Raw genomic sequence first — 20,727 nt, 5'->3', positions numbered from 1 at the left:
TGCTGGACCTCAGTGTCCGGGCAGAACGATGGGGGTGGAGACGCTCCTTCAGGTATACTGGGCCGAAGCCGTTAACACAAGTTGGAAAGGATATAATCAAACAATATAGCCTCTCCTGCATCCCTGAACATTCCCACACTTGCTTCCAACACTTCTACATGAAATTCCCGTGCGGATTCTCCGATGTGGTGTTAGGCCTGTTCCGGCCAAAGCTCTTTCCACACCTTGAGCATCCGTACTGTTTCTCCTGTGTGGCTCCTCTCGTGGGCATGGAGGCTCGAGTTCTGACTGAACCTTTTCCCACATATCAAGCACTTGTAGGGCTTCTCCCCTGTGTGGACCCTCTGGTGCCTAGCGAGGTCCCCGTTCCTCCGGAAGCAGTTCCCGCACTGCAAGCACTGAAATGGCTTCTCCCCCGTGTGGCTTCTCTGATGTGAAAGGAGGTTCGTGCTGTTGACGTAGTTCTTCCCGCACTCGGCGCATTTAAAGGGCTGCTCCCCTGTGTGCAGCCTCTGATGGTTCCTAAGGTTCCACTTGTGGCGGAAATTTATGCCGCACTCGGAGCAGGCGTAGGGTTTCTCCCCGGTGTGGATCCTTTGGTGCCGTGTGAGGTCCGTGTTCTTGATGAAGCTCTTTCCACACTCGGAGCATCTGAACGGTTTTTCTCCCGTGTGGATTTTCTGATGGGAATGGAGGTTGATTTTCTGAGTGAAGCTCTTTCCGCACTCGGAGCACTGAAACGGCTTCTCCCCTATGTGGATTCTCTGGTGGGTCCTGAGGCTCGAATGCCCACTGAAGTTCTTCCCACACTCCAAGCAGTGAAACACTTTCTCCTCTAGGAGGACTCTCTTACGGGTCTTGAGTTCTGAACGGTGGCTTAAGCCCTTTCCGTACTCGGAGCACTGAAGTGGTTTCTCCAGTGTTTGCGTTCTCCGTTGAACATTAAAACTTGGTTTCAAACCGAAGGTCTTCTTGCACACGGGATGCCTATTCCTTTCTTTTCCTTCCGCCATTTTGTCTTGGGTTGGGATTTCCTGGAAGTCACAGGGTTGATAACCCACAGAACTTTTCCTTCCCTTCTGTTTTGCTTCCGTTTTTCGCCTCCACTCTTTCCTCTCTCTGCTTCTGTCTCTTTTCAGTGACGCGCCACACAGTTCTTGCTCAGTCTCACTCTTCCACGTGAGTCTATCACATGCTGGAAAAGAGAAGTGGCACAATGTAGTAAGGCCACAAGAGAGTAAGGGAATTCGTTTACAGCTGTAAGACAACAGACACTCCTTTTCATAATCCACTACATTGTGTTGAGGATGTTAATAATAATAATAATAATAATAATAATAATAATAATAATAATAATAATAATAATAATAATAATAATAAAAAATTTATACCCCAGCCACTCTGGGCGGCTCCCAAAGAATATTAAAAACACAATAAAACATCAAACATTAAAAACTTCCCTAAACAGGGCTGCCATCAAATGTCTTCTAAAAGTCAGATAGTTGTTTATTTCCTTGACATCTGGCGGGAGGGCGTTCTACATGGTGGGCGCCACTACTGAGAAGGCCCTCTGCCTGGTTCCCTGTAACCTCACTTCTCGCAAGGAGGGAACCGCCATAAGGCCCTCGGCGCTGGACCTCAGTGTCCGGGCTGAACAGTGGGGGTGGAGATGCTCCTTCAGGTATACTGGGGCTGAGGCCGTTTTGGGCTTTAGAGGTCAGCACCAGCACTTTGAATTGTGCTCAGAAACATATTATTTGTTTCCTAATGTTTACAGTCTGCTTCTGACCCCGGAGGTGAAAAAGGAGGAAAGCTTACACAGAGAAGACACGTTCCAAAAGTTTTCTTCCATGACTTCCCTGTGCAGGTCTCTCTGATACGGATCCAGCACTGCCAGCTCCTCCTCATTGAAGTACACAGTCACGTCCTCAAAGGTCACCAGGCCCTAGAAGACATAGGGTTCAAACAGGCAACAAGTCATGCTTCTTCCCCTTCTACTTGCTGCAAGTAAGTCAGTAAAAGTGGGGCAGCCAAGCAGGCGTTTCTCCGCAGGAGGATTTAAGCCGCCAGACCCCAACTTCCATCAGCTCCAGCTACCATGGCCAATAGTCAGGGATGATGGGAGTTGGGAGTCCTGCTGGAGGGTCACCAGATCCCACCCTCAGATCAATCCGATTTCTTAAATTTATATCCCAGACTTCTTCCCCAAACAGCCCAGGGCAGCAAGCAGCAAATGATAAAGCAGTAAAAACGTCTTAGAAACTGGGAAAGCTTTCAGCTTGAAAGGCTTGTTGGAAGTCCTGAAAGTCGGCTATAATGGAGGAAATTACACGTTGACGTAAGATTTAGACACGGCTCGGAGCCACCGGGTGCTTTTTATCTGATTTGGACTGCCTCTCCCCAATCTGGGCCCTGTGATCGTCCTCTGAGGCCCTTCTCTGTGCGCCCCCTCTCCACAAGGGGCCCAGAGGGTGGCAACACGAGAATGGGCCTTTTCCGTGGTGGCTCCCTCTCTGGACACAACTTGTTTCCTTTCACAGCTTGAGCTTTGATACTTAGCCCAAATACAAATGTATTACAAGCAGGCCCGCGCCCCCCCCCCCCCGTTTAGGTGGGGGGTTACATTCTGAGGCACCGTGCGTGGTGGCAAAATTTCATTTAATTGAAACCCATTGGAAAAGCCTGCAAACACCTCATTCCGCCCTTCCAGTGACATCTTTATGACGTTTATCACTTCCAGGTTGGTGCAATGCACGTATACACAGCCATGCACATACATGCCATTTTATTTTTATTATATGTTTTGCTTTTTAAAAAATTTGTTTAATCATTTTTTTTGATACAAACATCAACCGCAAAAGACACATACAACAAAAACCATAATAACAATAATAATACAATTTGACAATTCAGATTTGAATACACTGATATACCTACAACTACACCTTTTAAAACAATATTTTCCCACCTCTCTCTCCTACTTCCCACCACTTAAGCGCCTTATCGCTTAAATATTTGTTCCAGATTTCTTCACATTTATCCATTCTTTTTTTGCGTCGACATGCAATTCATTCGTATGTAACTAATCTGTCCATATTATCAATCCATGTGCTCAATGGATCTTTTTGCGGCTCTTCCAAATCATCAAGACAAGTTTTTTTGCTTCTAATATATATGTTTATGTTTTGCTCTTTATATGCTATCAAATGCTGTTTTGCATGTTTCTTGTACAAATAAAAGTGAAGAAAAGTAAATAAAGATTACCCCCCCCCAAAAAAAAAAAGGAGAGAGAGAGAAAAGAAAGTCTTTAAAGAAGCTGCATTATACTGAGTCTACACTGACCGGCAGAGGCCCTCCAGGGTTTCTGGAGTCTCCCAGCTCTACATGGAGATGCTGGGAACTGAACCCAAGAACTTGTGCATACAAAGCAGATGTTCTGCAACAGAGCTATGGCGCTTGCAATCTCTTCAGCAGGCAAATTGACAGAAGCAAAGGTGATGGTTCAGGCCCAGGAAGATGAGGAGAGAACAGAGACCTGTTCACACTCATCACTGAAGCATGAAGGTGGAATGGGCACTGAGGGTCACTGAAGGATCTGGGATGATCAACCCCTTACCTTGTCTGGTTGCGTGGAATCCGTTCCCATTCCATCCTGAAGAACAGGCGGCCCCGAACTGATGGCTGCTGTTATTTCACTGCCTGGAATGGCAGGAAGATATTGGATTATTTATACCCTTTTTCTGTTGTTCTGTATTTAGATTATTTACATCTGGCTTTTTCTCTGGCCAAGTCACACTAAGTTAGAGCTTCAGAAGAGGTTTGCTTCTCAATACCAGCTGCTCTGAAGTAAGAATGACAGAGGGCTTATGCCTTTACACCCTGCTGATGGAAGCATCTGGCTGGCCACTGAAGGAAGCAGGGTGCTAGATGACAGCAGCGAGCCAGCAGGAAATCACCCCAAGCAAGCTAGAGTTACTGTATTTTTCGCTGTAAAATTAAGGGGAAATGTGTGTGCTCCGGAGGCTACGCATTGCTTTCGGGGGAGCCTGGAGAGCGAGAGGGGTCGGTGCACACCTACCCCTCTCGCTCTCCAGGCTTCAGGGATACTCGCGCTGCGCTCCGAAGGCTTCGGGTTCCTTTTGCTGAAGCCAAGAGAGCAAGACTCTCCTGGCTTCAGCAGAGAGGGAGAGCTGCGCAGCGCCACTTCAGCCAAGGGAAGGGGCTCCGTTTCTCCTGCCACTTCGCTGAAGGGGCGCTGAGCAGAGAGGGGGACTTGACAGAGAGGCGGTCTTGACTCTGCTACCACTCAGTGGATTTGTAACTGGCTGACTGACCGAACCCAAAGGGTGCTCATCAATGGTTCCTCTTCATCCTGGAGAAGAGTGACTAGTGGGGTGCCACAGGGTTCTGTCTTGGGCCCGGTCTTATTCAACATCTTTATCAACGACTTGGATGATGGACTCAAGGGCATCCTGATCAAATTTGCAGATGACACCAAACTGGGAGGGGTGGCTAACACCCCAGAGGACAGGATCACACTTCAAAACGACCTTGACAGATTAGAAAACTGGGCCAAAACAAACAAGATGAATTTTAACAGGGAGAAATGTAAAGTATTGCACTTGGGCAAAAAAAATGAGAGGCACAAATACAAGATGGGTGACACCTGGCTTGAGAGCAGTACATGTGAAAAGGATCTAGGAGTCTTGGTTGACCACAAACTTGACATGAGCCAACAGTGTGACGCGGCAGCTAAAAAAGCCAATGCAATTCTGGGCCTCATCAATAGGAGTATAGCATCTAGATCAAGGGAAGTAATAGTGCCACTGTATTCTGCTCTGGTCAGACCTCACCTGGAGTACTGTGTCCAGTTCTGGGCACCACAGTTCAAGAGGGACACTGACAAACTGGAACGTGTCCAGAGGAGGGCAACCAAAATGGTCAAAGGCCTGGAAACGATGCCTTATGAGGAACGGCTAAGGGAGCTGGGCATGTTTAGCCTGGAGAAGAGGAGGTTAAGGGGTGATATGATAGCTATGTTCAAATATATAAAAGGATGTCACATAGAGGAGGGAGAAAGGTTGTTTTCTGCTGCTCCAGAGAAGCGGACACGGAGCAATGGATCCAAACTACAAGAAAGAAGATTCCACCTAAACATTAGGAAGAACTTCCTGACAGTAAGAGCTGTTGGACAGTGGAATTTGCTGCCAAGGAGTGTGGTGGAGTCTCCTACTTTGGAGGTCTTTAAGCAGAGGCTTGACAACCATATGTCAGGAGTGCTCTGATGGTGTTTCCTGCTTGGCAGGGGGTTGGACTCGATGGCCCTTGTGGTCTCTTCCAACTCTATGATTCTATGACTCTATGATTTTTTTTTCTTGTTCTCCCCCTCTAAAACAAGGTGCGTCCTATGGTAGGATGCGCCCTATAGCGTGAAAGATGCGGTAACTCTTTATTAGCAAAACACAAGTGTCAGGCCTAATGAGAACTCAGGTCTTGTCCCCACGAAGCAGTTGCCAAGACTAGAGGTCCCCACCTCCCTACAGCTGGCTGGATCTCCTCCTCTCCTTCCCAAGCAATCAGAGACTATGCCAGTGTGGCTGTCTTTGCTCCTCCCACTTCATGCCTCTCTTGGTTCAGGGAGACCAGGAGAGAGGGGAGCTGGTGGCCTCTTCACCAGCCTGCCCCATCTTTGCCTTTTGGCCTCCCTCCTCTCCTGCTTCAGCTTCTGCCTGTGATTCTGGGCTTCTCTCTGTCACATGCTCTCCCCGCTCACTAAACCCTGTTACCTCTTCAGCTTCCAACACCTCCTCCTCCCAAACGTCTCCCTCTGACTACTCATCATTGTCCTACCACCAATCCCCAAGCTGTGAGCCTTCTTCCCTTGGGGATTCCCCAGATGGTTCCTCCACCATTCCTCTGCGTCTGACCATTCCCTGACCGTAGACAAGGTGAACCTTTGGCTTGATCAAAACTTATGTTCTGATGCACACATATGAGGTTGCAGCCTTAGAGCATCAAACCACTTCCTCCAGAAGCAAGTGGGGAACGCACCCTCTGACAAGTCACACCTGACATCACTGAATGGCTTTGGCAAATATCTCCCAGCCCAGGGCTTCCTGGGAAGAAACCCCCAGAAGCCAGCTGGACTGGAAGAGGAAGACTCAAGGTGGTGATCTTAGATTTAATACTTGCATTCTGCTTTTCCAGCAACAAATGTTGAGCTGAAAGCATCTCATGATAACAATAGCGCTGAAAATTAACAAACATTATGGTCACTATAATGCAGTGGTACCTCTGGTTACGTACTTAATTCGTTCCGGAGGTGCGTTCTTAACCTGAAACTGTTCTTAACCTGAAGCACCACTTTAGCTAATTGGGGCCTCCTGCTGCTGCCGCACCGCCTAGCACGATTTCTGTTCTCATCCTGAAGCAAAGTTCTTAACCCGAGGTACTATTTCTGGGTTAGCGGAGTCTGTAACCTGAAGCGTATGTAACCTGAGGTACCACTATATAAAAAATACAGTCACATCTAAATAAAGCACAAACAAGTTTATCAAAACAGTTCAATACAAACTCATATGAATTAAAAATATCAGAAATAACTACTGAGCCCTCTGCCAATAGATAAGAATGGAAAAAGAAAAAAGGTTCCAATAATTTATTAGAACTTGGACACTGATTTTTACCAAACTTTAAACAGAAAGAACTTTACCTAGAGAGGTCATGATCCCACATTTCTTCATGACGTCCCTGTGAAGGGTCCTTTGGTCTGAATCCAGCAGCGCCCACTTCTCCCCAGTGAAGTAAACACCCACCTCCTCAAATACCAAAAGATCCTGAAAGAGAAAGATACATTTCACCCTGCACAGTTATTGCTGCAATTCTCCCCCCCTTCAAGTGAAATCAGACAAAACAATTAAGGGTGAGGTTGGTGGGTATCTCCTTATAGGATTTAAACCTTCATGAGGGCCATTGGGAAAATAAGGAGCTGGATCTAAGGTAGGGAACGAGGAAGACTGACAGAGAAGCGTTCTGCCCGTCACATCGGAAACCTCTACTCAAGACATGCCTTATTGTGGAGCTGCTTCTGGTACCTTGTATCAGCAAAGAGCCTCCCACCTGAGGTAGAAATTCTGCAAAAACTATTATCAGTGAGGCCAGGGTCACTACACCAGAGTGAGGCCTGACCACAGAACTGGTAAGAACTATTACAAAGTGCAATGTGTTGTATGTAGGGCTGCCTCTGAAGACAGTTCGGAAACTTCAGCTGGTGCAGAATTCAGTGGCCATGTTGCTCACTGGAGCAAGACGGTTTGAGCATATTACACCGATCCTGGTCTGACTGCACTGGCTACCAGTTAGTTTCTGGGCCCAATTCAAAGTGCTAGTTTTGACCCACAAAGCCTTAAACGGGTCAGGACCGCAATACCTCAAGGACCGACTCTTTACATATGCACCTGAGATCATCTTGTGAGGCCCTCCTTCATGTGCCTCCACCTCGAGAGGTCCAAAGGATGGCAACACAAGAACAGGACCTTTTCTGCAGTGGCTCCCCGTCTGTGGAATGCTCTCCCCTGGGAAGTTCGCCTGGTGCCTTCATTATACAACTTTAGGCGCCGGGCTAATATGTTCCTTTTTAACCAGGCCTTTGGTTGACCTGATTGACATCCTACACCCTTTTAAAATGTGGCTCTTTTGGGGGTGTGGTGTGGTGTTATTGGGTTATTGTTTTTATTTTGATTTTATATATTGTGATCTTTTCTGTGAACTGAGACCTCAGGGTATAGGGTGGTGTATAAATAAATAAATAAAATAGGAGAAACCCAGCGCTGTTAGTGTGAAAGACAACTCCAGATAAGGCATATGGAGGGCTCTGAACAGAGAGCAAAAAACTTGGGTTGAGTGTTTTCAAGGACTGCACTTGGATGAAGAGACGGTGGGGCGTTGAGGTGGCAGAAAGTGGTTGGCTAGAGAAGAAGCAGCCTTGACGATGCACATTTGCTAATGGATATGCTCTCACAGACTCTTTCGTCTGGTAATGCATTACTGAATGAAGTCAGACTAATTGGGGGGTTTGGTGTGAGCCTTTGAACCCCCATCCTCCACCAAGGGAATTTTCTCCCACAGACTTCTGGTGAGGTCACTGAAAGCATATTCGGATGCTGAGCCAAGACCAACTTCACTTCTCTGCAAACCAACTTCACAGGCTCCAACCCACAAGAAGACGTGCCTACTTTCTTGCCAATCCTTGGACTTCAGCTGCTGATTGTTTGTACATAACAGCATGCACAAAAACTTTTATTATTGCAGGGTGATTTTGTAGCAGGAGGCATTGCTTGGAGCATGATGAGCGTGTGAACACCTCATGCTAGACTAATGATTGGCCCACGTAGCATAGCCTGATTTATTACGGGATTTGCTGAAACAAGTTTGGAAATTGGGATGTAGAAAGGGGAGGTATGGGGAAGTCGGTGAAGGAAGATTTAAGAAAAAAGGATATGAAATTATATATGTTTGTTTGTGTGTTTGATTGTTTGTATTGTTTATTGTTTGTGTTTATAAAAATTGTGAAAAACCAATAAAAAAATTATATATAAAAAAATGATTTATTACGGGATCTGGTGTGATGACCTTATGCCCATATATGGCACTCTCTTTGTCTGCGGGCAGAGGCAAAAGTTGCATTCTTCTGGTTGTTACTTTTGGAGTACGGAACAAACAAAAGTTGGGCTGGAGGCAGAGAGTATGTTTTTTTTACTGTACACAATAAATGTTGGCTACTAAGCTCTTTGAATCCAACTTGGCGTGAGGCTGATTATTGATGAGAGCAGGTTCTCGTCAGCCCACCCCGCTCTTCAAAAGGAAGACACACTGGACACGAAACCTGCTGGATCAACACCTTAGCTAGTGCAGAAATACCTGTCTTGTACCTGCTATACTTTGTAAGCAACACCTTGTACATGATTGATGCAGCAAAGGCTTTGCCAGAAACAGAATTGGGAGCTTGAGTTCGTCCAGCAACAAGGGCCAGGATCCTGTCCCCACTTGGCTACCCAGTGATCATTCCCTGCCGCCTGCTTACCTGATACAGTTTTACTGAGGCGGCTTCTGCCCCACCACAAGGAAGAGAAGGTATTTTCGGCATCCATGGAGTCTCCTCCGCCTCAGGGAGATCAGAGTCTACTTCCTGCTCGTGAAACTAGAATATGCAGGGAGTAAAAAGAGAAATGGATGAGAAAAAGGATATACATGGAATACATGTTAGGAGATGCCCTAATGTAGCATGTCACTCAATAAAACTTCAGACACTGAATACCTGGGTAAAGATAGATAGATAGATAGATAGAGATATACAGTGGTACCTCAGGTTAAGTACTTAATTCGTTCTGGAGGTCCGTTCTTAACCTGAAACTGTTCTTAACTTGAAGCACCACTTTAACTAATGGGGCCTCCCGCTACCGCCGCCACGCGATTTCTGTTCTCATCCTGAAGCAAAGTTCTTAACCCAAGGTACTATTTCTGGGTTAGTGGACTCTGTAACCAGAAGCGTATGTAACCTAAAGCGTATGTAACCCGAGGGACCACTGTATATGGGATTTTTAAACATTTATATTCTAAATACCTAAACAATAGAAGAAAAGGGATAATGGATGACTGGCACATAGGTTGTAATATAGCAGTTAAAATTTAACAAGTAAGTTATTTTTGCTGCAGCCTCTAATATCCAAAACAATAAAAATGTTTTTGTTTATTTTAAGTTTATGAAAATACAGCCATCAGCACAAAACTATTAAGATTAAAGTGTCTCACCTGCTGCTCTGCATGCTTCTTCTCCTCTGCCTGACTCAGGAGGAAACCTTCTGCCAGGGCCACCGCTTGGGAACTGGTTTCCGCTCCACATTCCCTGACCCAGCTCTCCATCTCCGGGGGAAGGACAGCCAGGAATTGCTCCAGGATCACCAGGTCCAAGATCTGAGCTTTTGTGTATCGCTCCGGCTTCAGCCACTGATGGCAGAGATAGTGGAGTCGACTGCAAACCGCTCTGGGTCCTTCGGCCTCCTGGTAGCAGAAATGCCTGAAGCGCTGGCTTGGAGCATCTGAACAGAGGATGTTGCTTTCCTGACCCAGGGTCTTCTTCACACTGCCTTCCCAGAATTTCCCACTGCTCTCAGCCTGGGCAGCTTGAGGGCTTCTTCCTGTATCCTCCAACATGGTCTCTCGTATCTGGGAACCAGCGCTGGCAGGCTTGCCACCTGTCCTGTATAATGCAGGATTGTCCTGTATTTCAATGTGAAACCGCTACGTAAAACGTACAGATACAGTTGTAGGGAAGTTTTTCATGTTTGATGTCTTATCGTGTTTTTAATATTCTGTTGGGAGCCGCCCAGAGTGGCTGGGGAAACCCAGCCAGATGGGCGGGGCATAAATAATTAAATTATTATTACTGCTATTATTTTGTCCTGAATTTCAGGTCTTCTGCCTGCCTGCCGAGTTAGGGCTCCTCTCCCAAAAAACGCGGGTGTTTGGAAGGCTGTGTATTATTATTATTATTAATTGAATTTATATACCGCCCTATACCCGGGAGTCTCAGGCCGGTTCACAGAATAAAATCAAGATATAAAACCACAAAGTACGTAGTAAAAATAAGCTCTGGGTGGCCAAGCACAGACAGATTTACACATTCATAAGTGTGTGAGAGACAAATTGCAGAGGGGTCACCCTGTGAGGCTGCAACAGGTTGCAATGGGTTGCTGTGAAGTGGATTCAGGACCAGGTGAGAAAATCAATCGCCCCCAATCAAAGGCGGCCGCCCTAAGCCCTGGCATCTGGGCTCAGGCAATCGAGCGGGGTCTCTGGAGCTCCTTAAACTCAGGGGAGAAAATGGCCCTGATGAAAAATAATAATAATAATAATAATAATAATAATAATAATATCTTTATTGTCATTGCCCCCTCTCGGGGACAACGAAATTCCTTGGCTGCTCCATCCACCCAGGTAGGGCACTCCACACAAAATCAAAACAACTATAAAAACACTAATTAAAACAATACAGTATAAAACAGCAAGGAAGATTAGATGACTAAAAAAAGAATCTTAAGGTTGACAGGCAGGTGCTGCTCCTCCCCAGGTGCCTGAGGGGCCCTTAATATCGTCGCAGAGAAATCTCCCCCCCCTCCCCCGTTGCCATGGTTACCCGTGGGTTGCGGTGAGCCTGGCTTCCTTCCGGCCGCGAGCGCAAGCTCCGCCCGGCCTCATCCGGGTCCCTTTCCCCGCCTCACTTCCGCCTCCTCGCGTCGCCTCGGCCGGCTCCGCCCCCTTAGCAACCGGGCCTGCTGCCGGCTGCTTAGCAACCGGGCGCCCCCCTAGCAACCGCGGCCTGGTTCAGGGACGCCCGTGTTAAATATTCATATGGATTTTTAGTTGCGTTCCTTTTCACCTCTTCTTTTATTTCTCACATTGTATTTTATCGCGACCCCAATGCAAATCGCCAATCTGTTAAAAGTCATGCAGATTATTTCATTAATTCCACCCCCCAGTGGGTGGGGGGTGGAATTAATGAAATAGTCTGTCGAGACCACCAGCAGTCTCAAACTACACCTGCGCACCCCTGGTTCTGCTCTCCTCAATATTATATCATCGTAGAGTTGGAAGGGACCCCAAGAGTCATCTAGTCCAACCCCCTGCAATGCAAGAATCTCAACTGGAGCATCCATGACTGAGGGCCATTGCGCCTCTGCTTATAAACCTATGTAATAAACGTAAATCTGCCCTTATTCCCTTATGAGGGACACAAGAGCCCTTATGGAGTCCTTTGTAGGTTCTCCATCGGTTGGAGAAAATAACAGAGGCCAACCAGAGAATATTGAGAAGCAAAGCAGCTCGTAAGCCTGATCTTTATTGAACTGTTGCAACAGGGTGCCCCTTTCACAGGCAGGAAAGGAGGACCCAGAACAAAGGTGTGCCCGCCCTTATATAGACATTTTAAATTGTCCGCCTTGGAATCCAAGACAACTCCCAGATACATCATCTGAAGGAACGTCTCCACCCCCATCGTTCTACCCGGACACTGAGTTCCAGCGCCAAGGGCCTTCTGGTGGTTCCCTCCCTGCGAGAAACCAAGTTACAGGGAACAAGGCAGAGGGCCTTCTCGGTAGTGGCACCCGCCCTGTGGAACGCCCTCCCAGCAGATGTCAAAGAGAACAACAACTACCAGGCTTTTAGAAGACATCTGAAGGCAGCCCTGTTTCGGGAAGCTTTTAATGTTTGATGTATCACAGTATTTTAATATTCTTTTGGAAGCCGCCCAGAGTGGCTGGGGAAGCCCAGCCAGATGGGCGGAGTATAAATAATAAATTATTATTATTATTATTATTATTATTATTATTATTATTATTATTATTATTATCATCATCATCATACCTACACCACAGAAAGGGCGGTCTACAACAGAAATCTGGGTGCGTTGTTTATTTCCTGTCTGGCAGGTTACCTGTTAATGCTTACTTGATTGGATACCCTGGGGAGCCTGGCCAGTCTTTTGTAATGACAAATACTTAGTTCCAGAACCAGGTCACAGGCTCACCCTATTCATACACAGACATACCCTTAAGACAGGCTTTGTGAACAAAAAGACAATGGGGAGGCTCCCCCACCTCCTCCCTCCTTGAAGAAAACATTTGGTCAGTTTGGAAGTGAAAATGGTTTCACGGTGGTCCTCCTGTGCTGCTCCAGACACGTGGTCCACACATCTATGTACAGTGGTACCTCGGGTTAAGTACTTAATTTGTTCCGGAGGTCCGTACTTAACCTGAAACTGCTCTTAACCTGAAGCACCACTTTAGCTAATGGGGCCTCCTGCTGCTGCCGCGCCGCCGGAGCACAATTTCTGTTCTCATCCTGAAGCAAAGTTCTTAACCTGAAGCACTATTTCTGGGTTAGCGGAGTCTGTAACCTGAAGCGTATGTAACCCGAGGTACCACTGTATGCGCTTGGTTGGTACATTTATGAACATTTATTATATATAATTCCTGCATTGCAGAGGGCTGGAGTAGGTGGTCCCTTGCCAACTCTCCCATTCTCTGGTTCTAGGATGGCGTTTCCTCCTTCTTGAAAAGCCTTTTCACTGCTCCGTCTTTAAATAGCCAACAAAAGGAACAGCTCACAAGGATGCCAGCTGAAAGGATCCCCTAAATAAAGCATCTTGGGGAGGGGTGTGCAATGCACATGGTCTCACTCCTGCTTTCAAGAGAGAAATTTCAGAGAGGGCTGAGCTGAGCACGTTTGGCTTGCCAAGGGTTAAAAAGCGCTGAGCAGCATCCCTGGAAAGGACAGGAAGTAAAAGCCAGAGGTGGGGAGACCCCCAAGAGCAAAATCCCTTCCCTCCTCCCATTGTTTCTGCAAGGGGGGGTGGCGGCTTCTGTCTCTGCTCTGCACATTTTGCCTCTGTGCCATAGGAGTCAACTCATAGGGGTAGAGGTCCCTTCACCACCACCCCATAAAATATTTTTAGGGTTTCTGACTACCCCTAAAATATTTTATTGGTGGGGGCGGGAGAAACCAGGAAGAGAAGAACTTTAAGAAGGAATGGGGAAAATTTACAATGTATTTAAGAGAACACTGTAAACAACTAAAAACTTTGGCAGGGTTTCGAGTAACGCTTGTAATGTACTAAAAATTATGGAAGAAATGGATTAAGGAAAATAGAGAAGAGAAGCAGTTGAAAAAAGATTAATAATGGTAACCACTGAAGGGCTGAGGGGAGTCAAAGGGTTCAGGGAATCCTAAATGTTGGTGCTGATGTTTAATGTTTGAATTTAAATTGAAATAAAAAAGATTTGACCAATAAAAATATTTTTTAGGAGGCCGGGCTCCCCAAAAGTTGATGGGTATTGGCATTCAAATGGTGTGTGCTCACCATGTCATGTGATTTTTTGATATTTGTATTGGGGAAAAATCAATTATAAAGAAATAAAGAGGGGAAGAAGGGGGAAAGCGAACAAAGATATTCATGAGAGAAAAAAGAGGGGGGAATTTTTCAAAAATGCAATGTACTATCCCATACATTTTTACATAAATTGATATAGTGTTATTATCCCAATACATTTTTAGATGTGAATATCCTGCTGCATTCTGCATAAACTCATTCCAAATGATGACGTATTTATTATGTGGCAGGACTTACCTCCCCCCCCCCAAAAAAATATTTTATTCAAGTTGGCACCCCTGCTGGGATCTGCCAAGTCTCTCTCTTCCCCATAGGGTGTATTGGGAAGAAGGGGGAAAGTCCCAGGGCTGCAGGGGAGGATGCATAGAGGATCTGCTCAGCTCATGCGTGGGGAGACCCCCAAGTCAGGGAGCAGAGAGAGACCTCTTCCCTTCTCTGCAAAGCCAGGAAGAGGGCAAGTGTACAGGAGGTCTGCAACACCTTTGCATAAGAGGCTCTCTGTCAGTAGGAGCTATTGTTTGAACGCAGCTCCCCACCAATCCCAGGCTTTGCAGATCAACTTTGGCAGGTGAGTGGCAGCACCCGCCTGTCAAATCATATGATGCCATAATTCTGCCAGGTGACATCATTAGACACACAGTGGGTCCAAACTCTTTTCTTACAGGGATACAGACAGAACCAGGTCCAGAAACGCCAGTTGATTGACAACCTGTCATGGAGAGGGAGAGAAAGAGAGAGAGGGAGGGAGAGGGGGAGACAGAGGGGGAGACGGGGGGGGGAGAGAGAGAGAGAGAGAGAGAGAGAGAAGTGCATTTCAGGGATTCATGCCTCTTTGTTCAACAATGGAAAGGACTTTATTTACTTTAATTTATGAATCACTTCCTACGAGGCATCAAGGAGAAAACCATGTATGAGTTTCAAATCTAATACAGATGCAGACTGGGATAAAGATCTCTACTTTAAAAGGGCTACGTGGTTGATCCTTGCGAAATAAAAATAAAAAGCATAATGGGGTGGGGTGAGGAATCATCCAATTTGAAGTCCCACAAAATACAAGTCCACTGGAAGATGTTGACCTGGAAGTAAACTTCCAGGGAGTTCGAGGCAGTTATATTCCCAGGTGTGTATGGGGACCTATACCTTTCAATGGCCTTGCTTCTCATTCACCTTGAGTGTGTTTGCTTGGCTGGCAGAATTGCGGCCTCCAACTCTGGATAAATGCCTCTCGTACGCTTGGATTGAGAATATAGGGAGAGATGTGGTCGCCATCAACTTTTTTTTTTTGGCCAATGAATACCCTTGGAATTTTGATGAAGATGTCATGGGCGCCAGCCACAAAATGGTTCATTCACAAAAAAGTGAAGCAGTTAACTACCTAACCACAACATTATATCGATGTGTAAGATGATGGTCCTAATCGTCCTTTTTCTCTCTCTCACTAAACATCGCTGCTTGTTTTCACTAGGTAAACTTGAGTTCTCATAAAATGAGAGAGGGAGTCCATTTCTCCCTCTGTGCCTCAATAGTAGCTTTATCAGCCACTATCACTGCCCCATCTAGTCATCACCCCACTGAAGCATCCCAAATTCTCTTTTGAGTCCCCAGCCGGTGGCCGCTCTAGGTCACTAGGAGTGATCGTTCATTCACAAAAGGCGACGAGGTTAAATGCTTACTCAAAACACTTTGTAAGATTCTGACTCTATTCCTTTCCCTAAGTACAGTACAGGGTTTGTAGAGATTTGAACATTTGTAGACCATCAGTCTCACGTGTGGACTCTCTGTTGGCTGCAAAGGTCCAATTGGTCACTAGAGTTCTATTCCAGGGGTTCCCAGTTGTCCACAAGCTTCGTTCAGGTATGCCATGGCACGTCCGTGTTAAATATTCCTATTGATTTTTAGCTGTATTTTCCATTGCTTCTTTTATTTCTTATATTGTCTTTTATTGCGATCCAAATGCAAATTGTCATTCTATGAAATAGCATTTAAAATACCATTTAAAATCATACAGCACCTAGCACAGTGTGTTACAATTGCTAAAATGGGCAAGGGGAGGGGAATACAGTGGTATCTCTGGTTGCGAACGGGATCCGTTCCGGAGCCCCGTTCGCAACATGAGCAGAACGCAACCCGCGTCTGCATGGGTCGCGATTCGCTGCTTCTGCGCATGCGTGTGACGTCACTTTGCGTGCCTGCGCATGTGGCGAAACCCGCAAGTAACTTCCGGGTCGCTGCGGGACACAACCTGAAAATGCTCAACCTGAAGCAAACGTAACAAGAGGTATTAACTGTCATTAAATGGTTTGTCAAGACCGTCAAGTGGTCCATGGGGGGGGGGGGATTCTCTAATCTACTTCATCGACTGCTCTAATCTACTTTGTTACATATGCTTCCTTCGGATGTGAATCGCAAAACGACAGAATCATAGAACGGTAGAGCTGGAAGGGACCAGGGGTCATCTAGTCCAACCCCCTGCAATATAGGGAATCTAAAGAAGATTGGCACTTTCCCCTCATGCTGTGCGCACTTCTAGGATTCCCCCATGGGTGGGTTCTTCAATGTGACATGATCCTTATATTCTGGCCGAAGCTCGTCCCACATCCGAAGCATTTGGATGGTTCCTCCCCTGTGGACCGGAGTCGCCATGGGAGCTATTTCCATGTTCCAAGGCAGCTGTTCCAGGTGCAGCCTCTGGTGCTTTTTCAGGCTCTCGTTCCGCCGGAAGCTTTTCCCGCACTCCAGGCAGCTGTAAGGTTTCTCCCCGGTGTGGGTTCCCTCGTGAGCGGTGAGGTTGCTCTTCTGGCGGAAGCTCTTCCCGCACTCGGGGCACGTGTAGGGCTTCTCTCCCGTGTGGATATTCTGGTGTGAGATGAGGGAGTCTCTCCTCATGAAGCTCTTCCCGCACTCCTGGCACTGGAAGGGCTTCTCGCCCGTGTGGATCCTCTGGTGCGAAACGAGGGACCCTTTCACAATGAAGCTCTTCCCGCACTCCAGGCATTTGAACGGCTTCTCGCCCGTGTGGAGGAGCTGGTGCAAGTTGAGCGTGCCTCTCCGCGTGAAGCTCCTCCCGCACTCAAAGCACTGGAACCGCTTCTCGCCCGTGTGGATGCTCTGGTGAGAAACGAGGTTCGAGTTCTTCCGGAAGCACTTCCCGCACTCGGAGCACTTGAAGGGCTTCTCCTCGGTGTGGATGCTCTGATGTGAGATAAGGGCGCCTTTCCGGATGAAGCTCTGCCCGCACTCCAGGCACCGGAACGGCTTCTCGCCGGAGTGGATCCGCTGGTGCAAATTGAGGTTGCCTTTGCTGTTGAAGCTCTGCCCGCACTCAAAGCACTTGAAGGGCTTTTCGCCCGTGTGAGTTCCCTGATGAGCGGTGAGGCTTTTCTTCTCTCTGAAACTCTGTCCGCACTCCAGGCACTGAAACGGCTTCTCGCCGGTGTGGATTCTCCGGTGAGAGATGAGGCTCGAATTCCTGCAGTAGCTCTTGCCGCACTCCGAGCACTTGTAGGGCTTGTCCCTCGCGTGGATTCTCTGGTGGAAAATAAGGCTCCCTTTCCGGTTGAACCTCCTCCCGCACTCCAGACACTTGTACGGCTTCTCCCCCGTGTGGATCCTCTGGTGCGAGATGAGGGAGTCCCGGCGAATGAAGCTCTTGCCGCAATCGGCGCACTCGTACGGCTTCTCCCCTCTGTGGATCTTCTCGTGTGACGTCACGCTGGAGCTCCGGCTGAAGCCCTTCCCACACTCCAGGCATTTGAACGGCTTCTCCCCTGTGTGGACTTTGGAGTGAGCATCGAGGCTCGATTTCCATTTGAACATTTTGCCGCACACCGGACACCTTTCCTTCCTCTTGTCCTGTTTCTCTTCGGCTGGGATTGCGCAGGCGCCGCTGCCTCGACGGGCAGGCGACTCCTTGCTCTTCTGTTTAGCTTCCGCTTTCCTCCTCGGCTCTCTGCCTTCTTTGCGTCGGGCTCTTGGCAAGGACGCCGCGCTGCGTTCCCCTTCGCCCTGACTCCCTGCTCCTGGAACAAAAGGAAGCTTCGTAAGTACTGAAGTGAGAAAGGGAGTATTCACTGCAGATCACAAATGGGAGGGTGACTTTACCAGCTACGAGGAAAAGGGAGCCTTAGCCACCGCAAAAAGGGAGATGCTCACCTATGAGCTTTTGCACAGTCCTTTCCCAGAGTTCCTCACTGCTCCCAGCCTGCACTGCTGCTTCGTGGGCAGCCAAGCCTTGCTGTTCCAGGGAGGTCACCATTTTCCAGTTCTCCTCCATGACCTCCCTGTGCAGCGCCCTTTGGTCCGGATCCAGCGAGCTCCATTCCTCCGCGGTGAAACATACAGCCACATCCTCAAACGTCACCTGAGTGGGGGATAAAAAGAAATGTGATCTTGCTGGGCAGCTAGGATGAGAGCAGGTGGGGAAGAGGTTGATTTTTGCAGGAATGTTGTGGATAGTAGAAGAGGATATATTGATTAAATATTATCCTTCCTTAACCCACCTACTCTCAGCAACCAGAAACATCATAACGTGGTGGAACGCTCTGTCACAAGAGACTAGGGCCCTGCGGGACTTGACGTCTTTCCGCAGGGCCTGCAAGACAGAGCTGTTCCGCCTGGCCTTTGGTTTGGACTCGGTCTGACCCTTATGTTTCCCTCCCCTTATGGTCTTGATTTATCAGCTACTTTAAAATGAGGCTGCATTTTAAATTGCATTTTAACCTGTATTTTAATTTTTCTTTTCTTTTCTTTTCTCTCCCCCCTCTCTTTTCCCCTATTATGTTTCTACTGTGATTTTATTGGTGTTAGCCGCCCTGAGCCCGGCTCTGGCCAGGGAGGGCGGGGTATAAATAATAATAATAATAATAATAATAATAATAATAATAATAATAATAATAACAATTATTATTATTATTATTATTATTATTATTATTATTATTATTATTATTATTATTATCATTATTATTATTACCACCAGACACTGGAGAGACCTGTCAGGAATAAGCATGGAGCAATAGTACCAAATAGTATGGGAAACAGCCTTACCAGAAAAATGAACCAATAAACTGAAACTGACATGGGGACAAATAGAAGAAGATGCCTTTATCCCCTTCATCACACACACAGCCCAACAAGACAATGACAAAAACCCACCAACAGCATACAAATCAATATGGCTAACCTGATCCAAAACACCCACCCACCCCACTCACACATGTAAACAAAGACCACCACAGCCAACCACCAATGAATGACCACACCCTAGGCCAACCCCAACCTCTCTCACCACCAAAGAAATACAAGTGAACAGCAAAGAACCTGCACAAGCAACGCTGACACAAAACCCCACATATATTAAATAAAATAGAAACATTGCCAACCGACCCCACCCCCATCCATCTTTCCCCCACTCCACCTCTTTCCCCCTTTTCTTCCTAATGTCTCAACAAATGAAACCGATTTGTAAAAAAAAATGTTACGTGGGGAAAAATACGAGAGGGAGACATTGCACATACCTTTGTAAATCAAGAAAATCTTTAATAAAAATACATTAAAAATAAAAATAAAAATATTATCCTTCCTCACTCACACTAGTGAGTCAGTAGCAGAGTACATTCCCTCGTATATAGCCATAAGCTAGTTGGTAGATTGGTTTGAATCTCTTTACTTAAGGAATCCAATCTGGCTTTGTCCAGATTGGGTTTTGTTCCTCGTAAATCCCCCTTTAAAGGTAAAGGTAAAGGGACCCCTGACCATTAGGTCCAGTCGTGACCGACTCTGGGGTTGCGGCGCTCATCTCGCTTTATTGGCCAAGGGAGCCAGCGTACAGCTTCCGGGTCATGTGGCCAGCATGACTAAGCCACTTCTGGTGAACCAGAGCAGTGCATGGAAACGCCGTTTACCTTCCCGCTGGAGCAGTACCTATTTATCTACTTGCACTTTGACGTGCTTTCGAACTGCTAGGTTGGCAGGAGCAGGGACCGAGCAATGGGAGCTCACCACGTCACAGGGATTCGAACCGCCGACCTTCTGATCGGCAAGTCCTAGGCTCTGTGGTTTAACCCACAGCGCCACCCGCGTCCCAAATTCCCCTTTAATCCCTCCTAAAAATAAAGAATAAAGACAAAACAGTCTTCTCTTAAAATATTGATAAGAAGTTTACTGACGTTCAGTAAGCAAACTGAATGCAGACTTTAGCTTACAGTTACAGAACAGAGTTTGAGTTCATTCCATATGGGAATGAGCCCATGTGCTGCTGGCTGAGAGCCGGCAGACAACAAAATACATCAAGGTGAAATAAAACAAAGAAGAAGGGAGAATTTACCAGGAACAAAACCCAATCTGGACAACCTAGATTGGACTGCTTAAGTAAAGAGATTCAAACGAATCTACCAACTAGTTTCCTGCAATATACTGGAGAATGTACTCTGCTACTGGCTCACTAGCGTGAGTGAGGAAGGATAATATTTCATCAATATATCCCCTCCTGCTATCCACAACATTCCCACAATTTTTCCAGGCCCAGTGAGTTGTGCAGGACACAGAGGCAGCCAGACTGCAGCCTCTTCTCTTACCTGTTCCAGAGGCACAGAAGGTGCTTCCACTCCGCCATCAGGAAGGGGTGAGGGAGGACACACCACAATAATCCTCAGTCCTTCTCCTGCAAGGGGAACAAAGATGACAGGAAGACCGGTTTCTTAATTATTTAGACCGGTGGTGTGCAGTTGGCGGATTAAGAGGTCTAGGCTATTCCCCTAAATGTTCCCCGTGTGCCTTCTTCCCCA

General features: G+C 46.9%; 2 protein-coding genes across 5 annotated transcripts in view; both read right to left on the bottom strand.

Annotated features, from left to right (window-relative positions):
• Positions 1–67: 67 nt before the first annotated feature.
• On the bottom strand, positions 68–11,291 carry LOC308580566 (zinc finger protein 75D-like). Its single transcript, XM_081182400.1, has 7 exons — positions 11,195–11,291; positions 9,811–10,258; positions 9,083–9,199; positions 6,713–6,836; positions 3,617–3,699; positions 1,819–1,945; positions 68–1,195 (listed from the first exon to the last, which is right to left on the bottom strand). The coding sequence occupies exons 1-7, from the start codon at positions 11,254–11,256 to the stop codon at positions 192–194; spliced, it is 1,965 nt and encodes a 654-aa protein (XP_081038526.1). The 5' UTR covers positions 11,257–11,291; the 3' UTR covers positions 68–191.
• A 3,485-nt stretch (positions 11,292–14,776) lies between these two features.
• Positions 14,777–20,727, bottom strand: part of LOC308580544 (uncharacterized protein) — a 38,327-nt gene continuing 32,376 nt past the window's right edge. For all 4 annotated transcript variants that reach the window (XM_081182353.1, XM_081182352.1, XM_081182355.1 and 1 more), the window contains 3 exons: positions 20,518–20,603; positions 18,098–18,305; positions 14,777–17,964 (listed from right to left, as the gene is read on the bottom strand). In XM_081182353.1, the coding sequence (XP_081038479.1) occupies positions 16,472–17,964; positions 18,098–18,305; positions 20,518–20,603 (1,787 nt within the window). In that variant the 3' untranslated portion in view covers positions 14,777–16,471. The remainder of the gene's footprint in view (positions 17,965–18,097; positions 18,306–20,517; positions 20,604–20,727) is intronic.

This window comes from Podarcis bocagei (assembly GCF_964188305.1).
Source record: "Podarcis bocagei genome assembly, chromosome: 2".
In the NCBI taxonomy this organism is placed as follows: Eukaryota; Metazoa; Chordata; class Lepidosauria; order Squamata; family Lacertidae; genus Podarcis; species Podarcis bocagei.
The sequence above is the reverse complement of the archived record's forward strand: the minus strand, read 5'-3'. Positions and strand labels throughout refer to the sequence as shown.

Excerpts from the sequence above, each read along its gene's own strand:
- LOC308580566 (XM_081182400.1), bottom strand. The coding sequence starts at position 11,256 with ATGAGGCCGGGCGGAGCTTGCGCTCGCGGCCGGAAGGAAGCCAGGCTC. Across the intron at positions 6,837-9,082 it reads CCTCAGTAAAACTGTATCAG|GATCTTTTGGTATTTGAGGA; the intron begins GTAAGCAGGCGG and ends TTTCTCTTTCAG. Across the intron at positions 1,946-3,616 it reads ATTCCACGCAACCAGACAAG|GGCCTGGTGACCTTTGAGGA; the intron begins GTAAGGGGTTGA and ends TATGTCTTCTAG.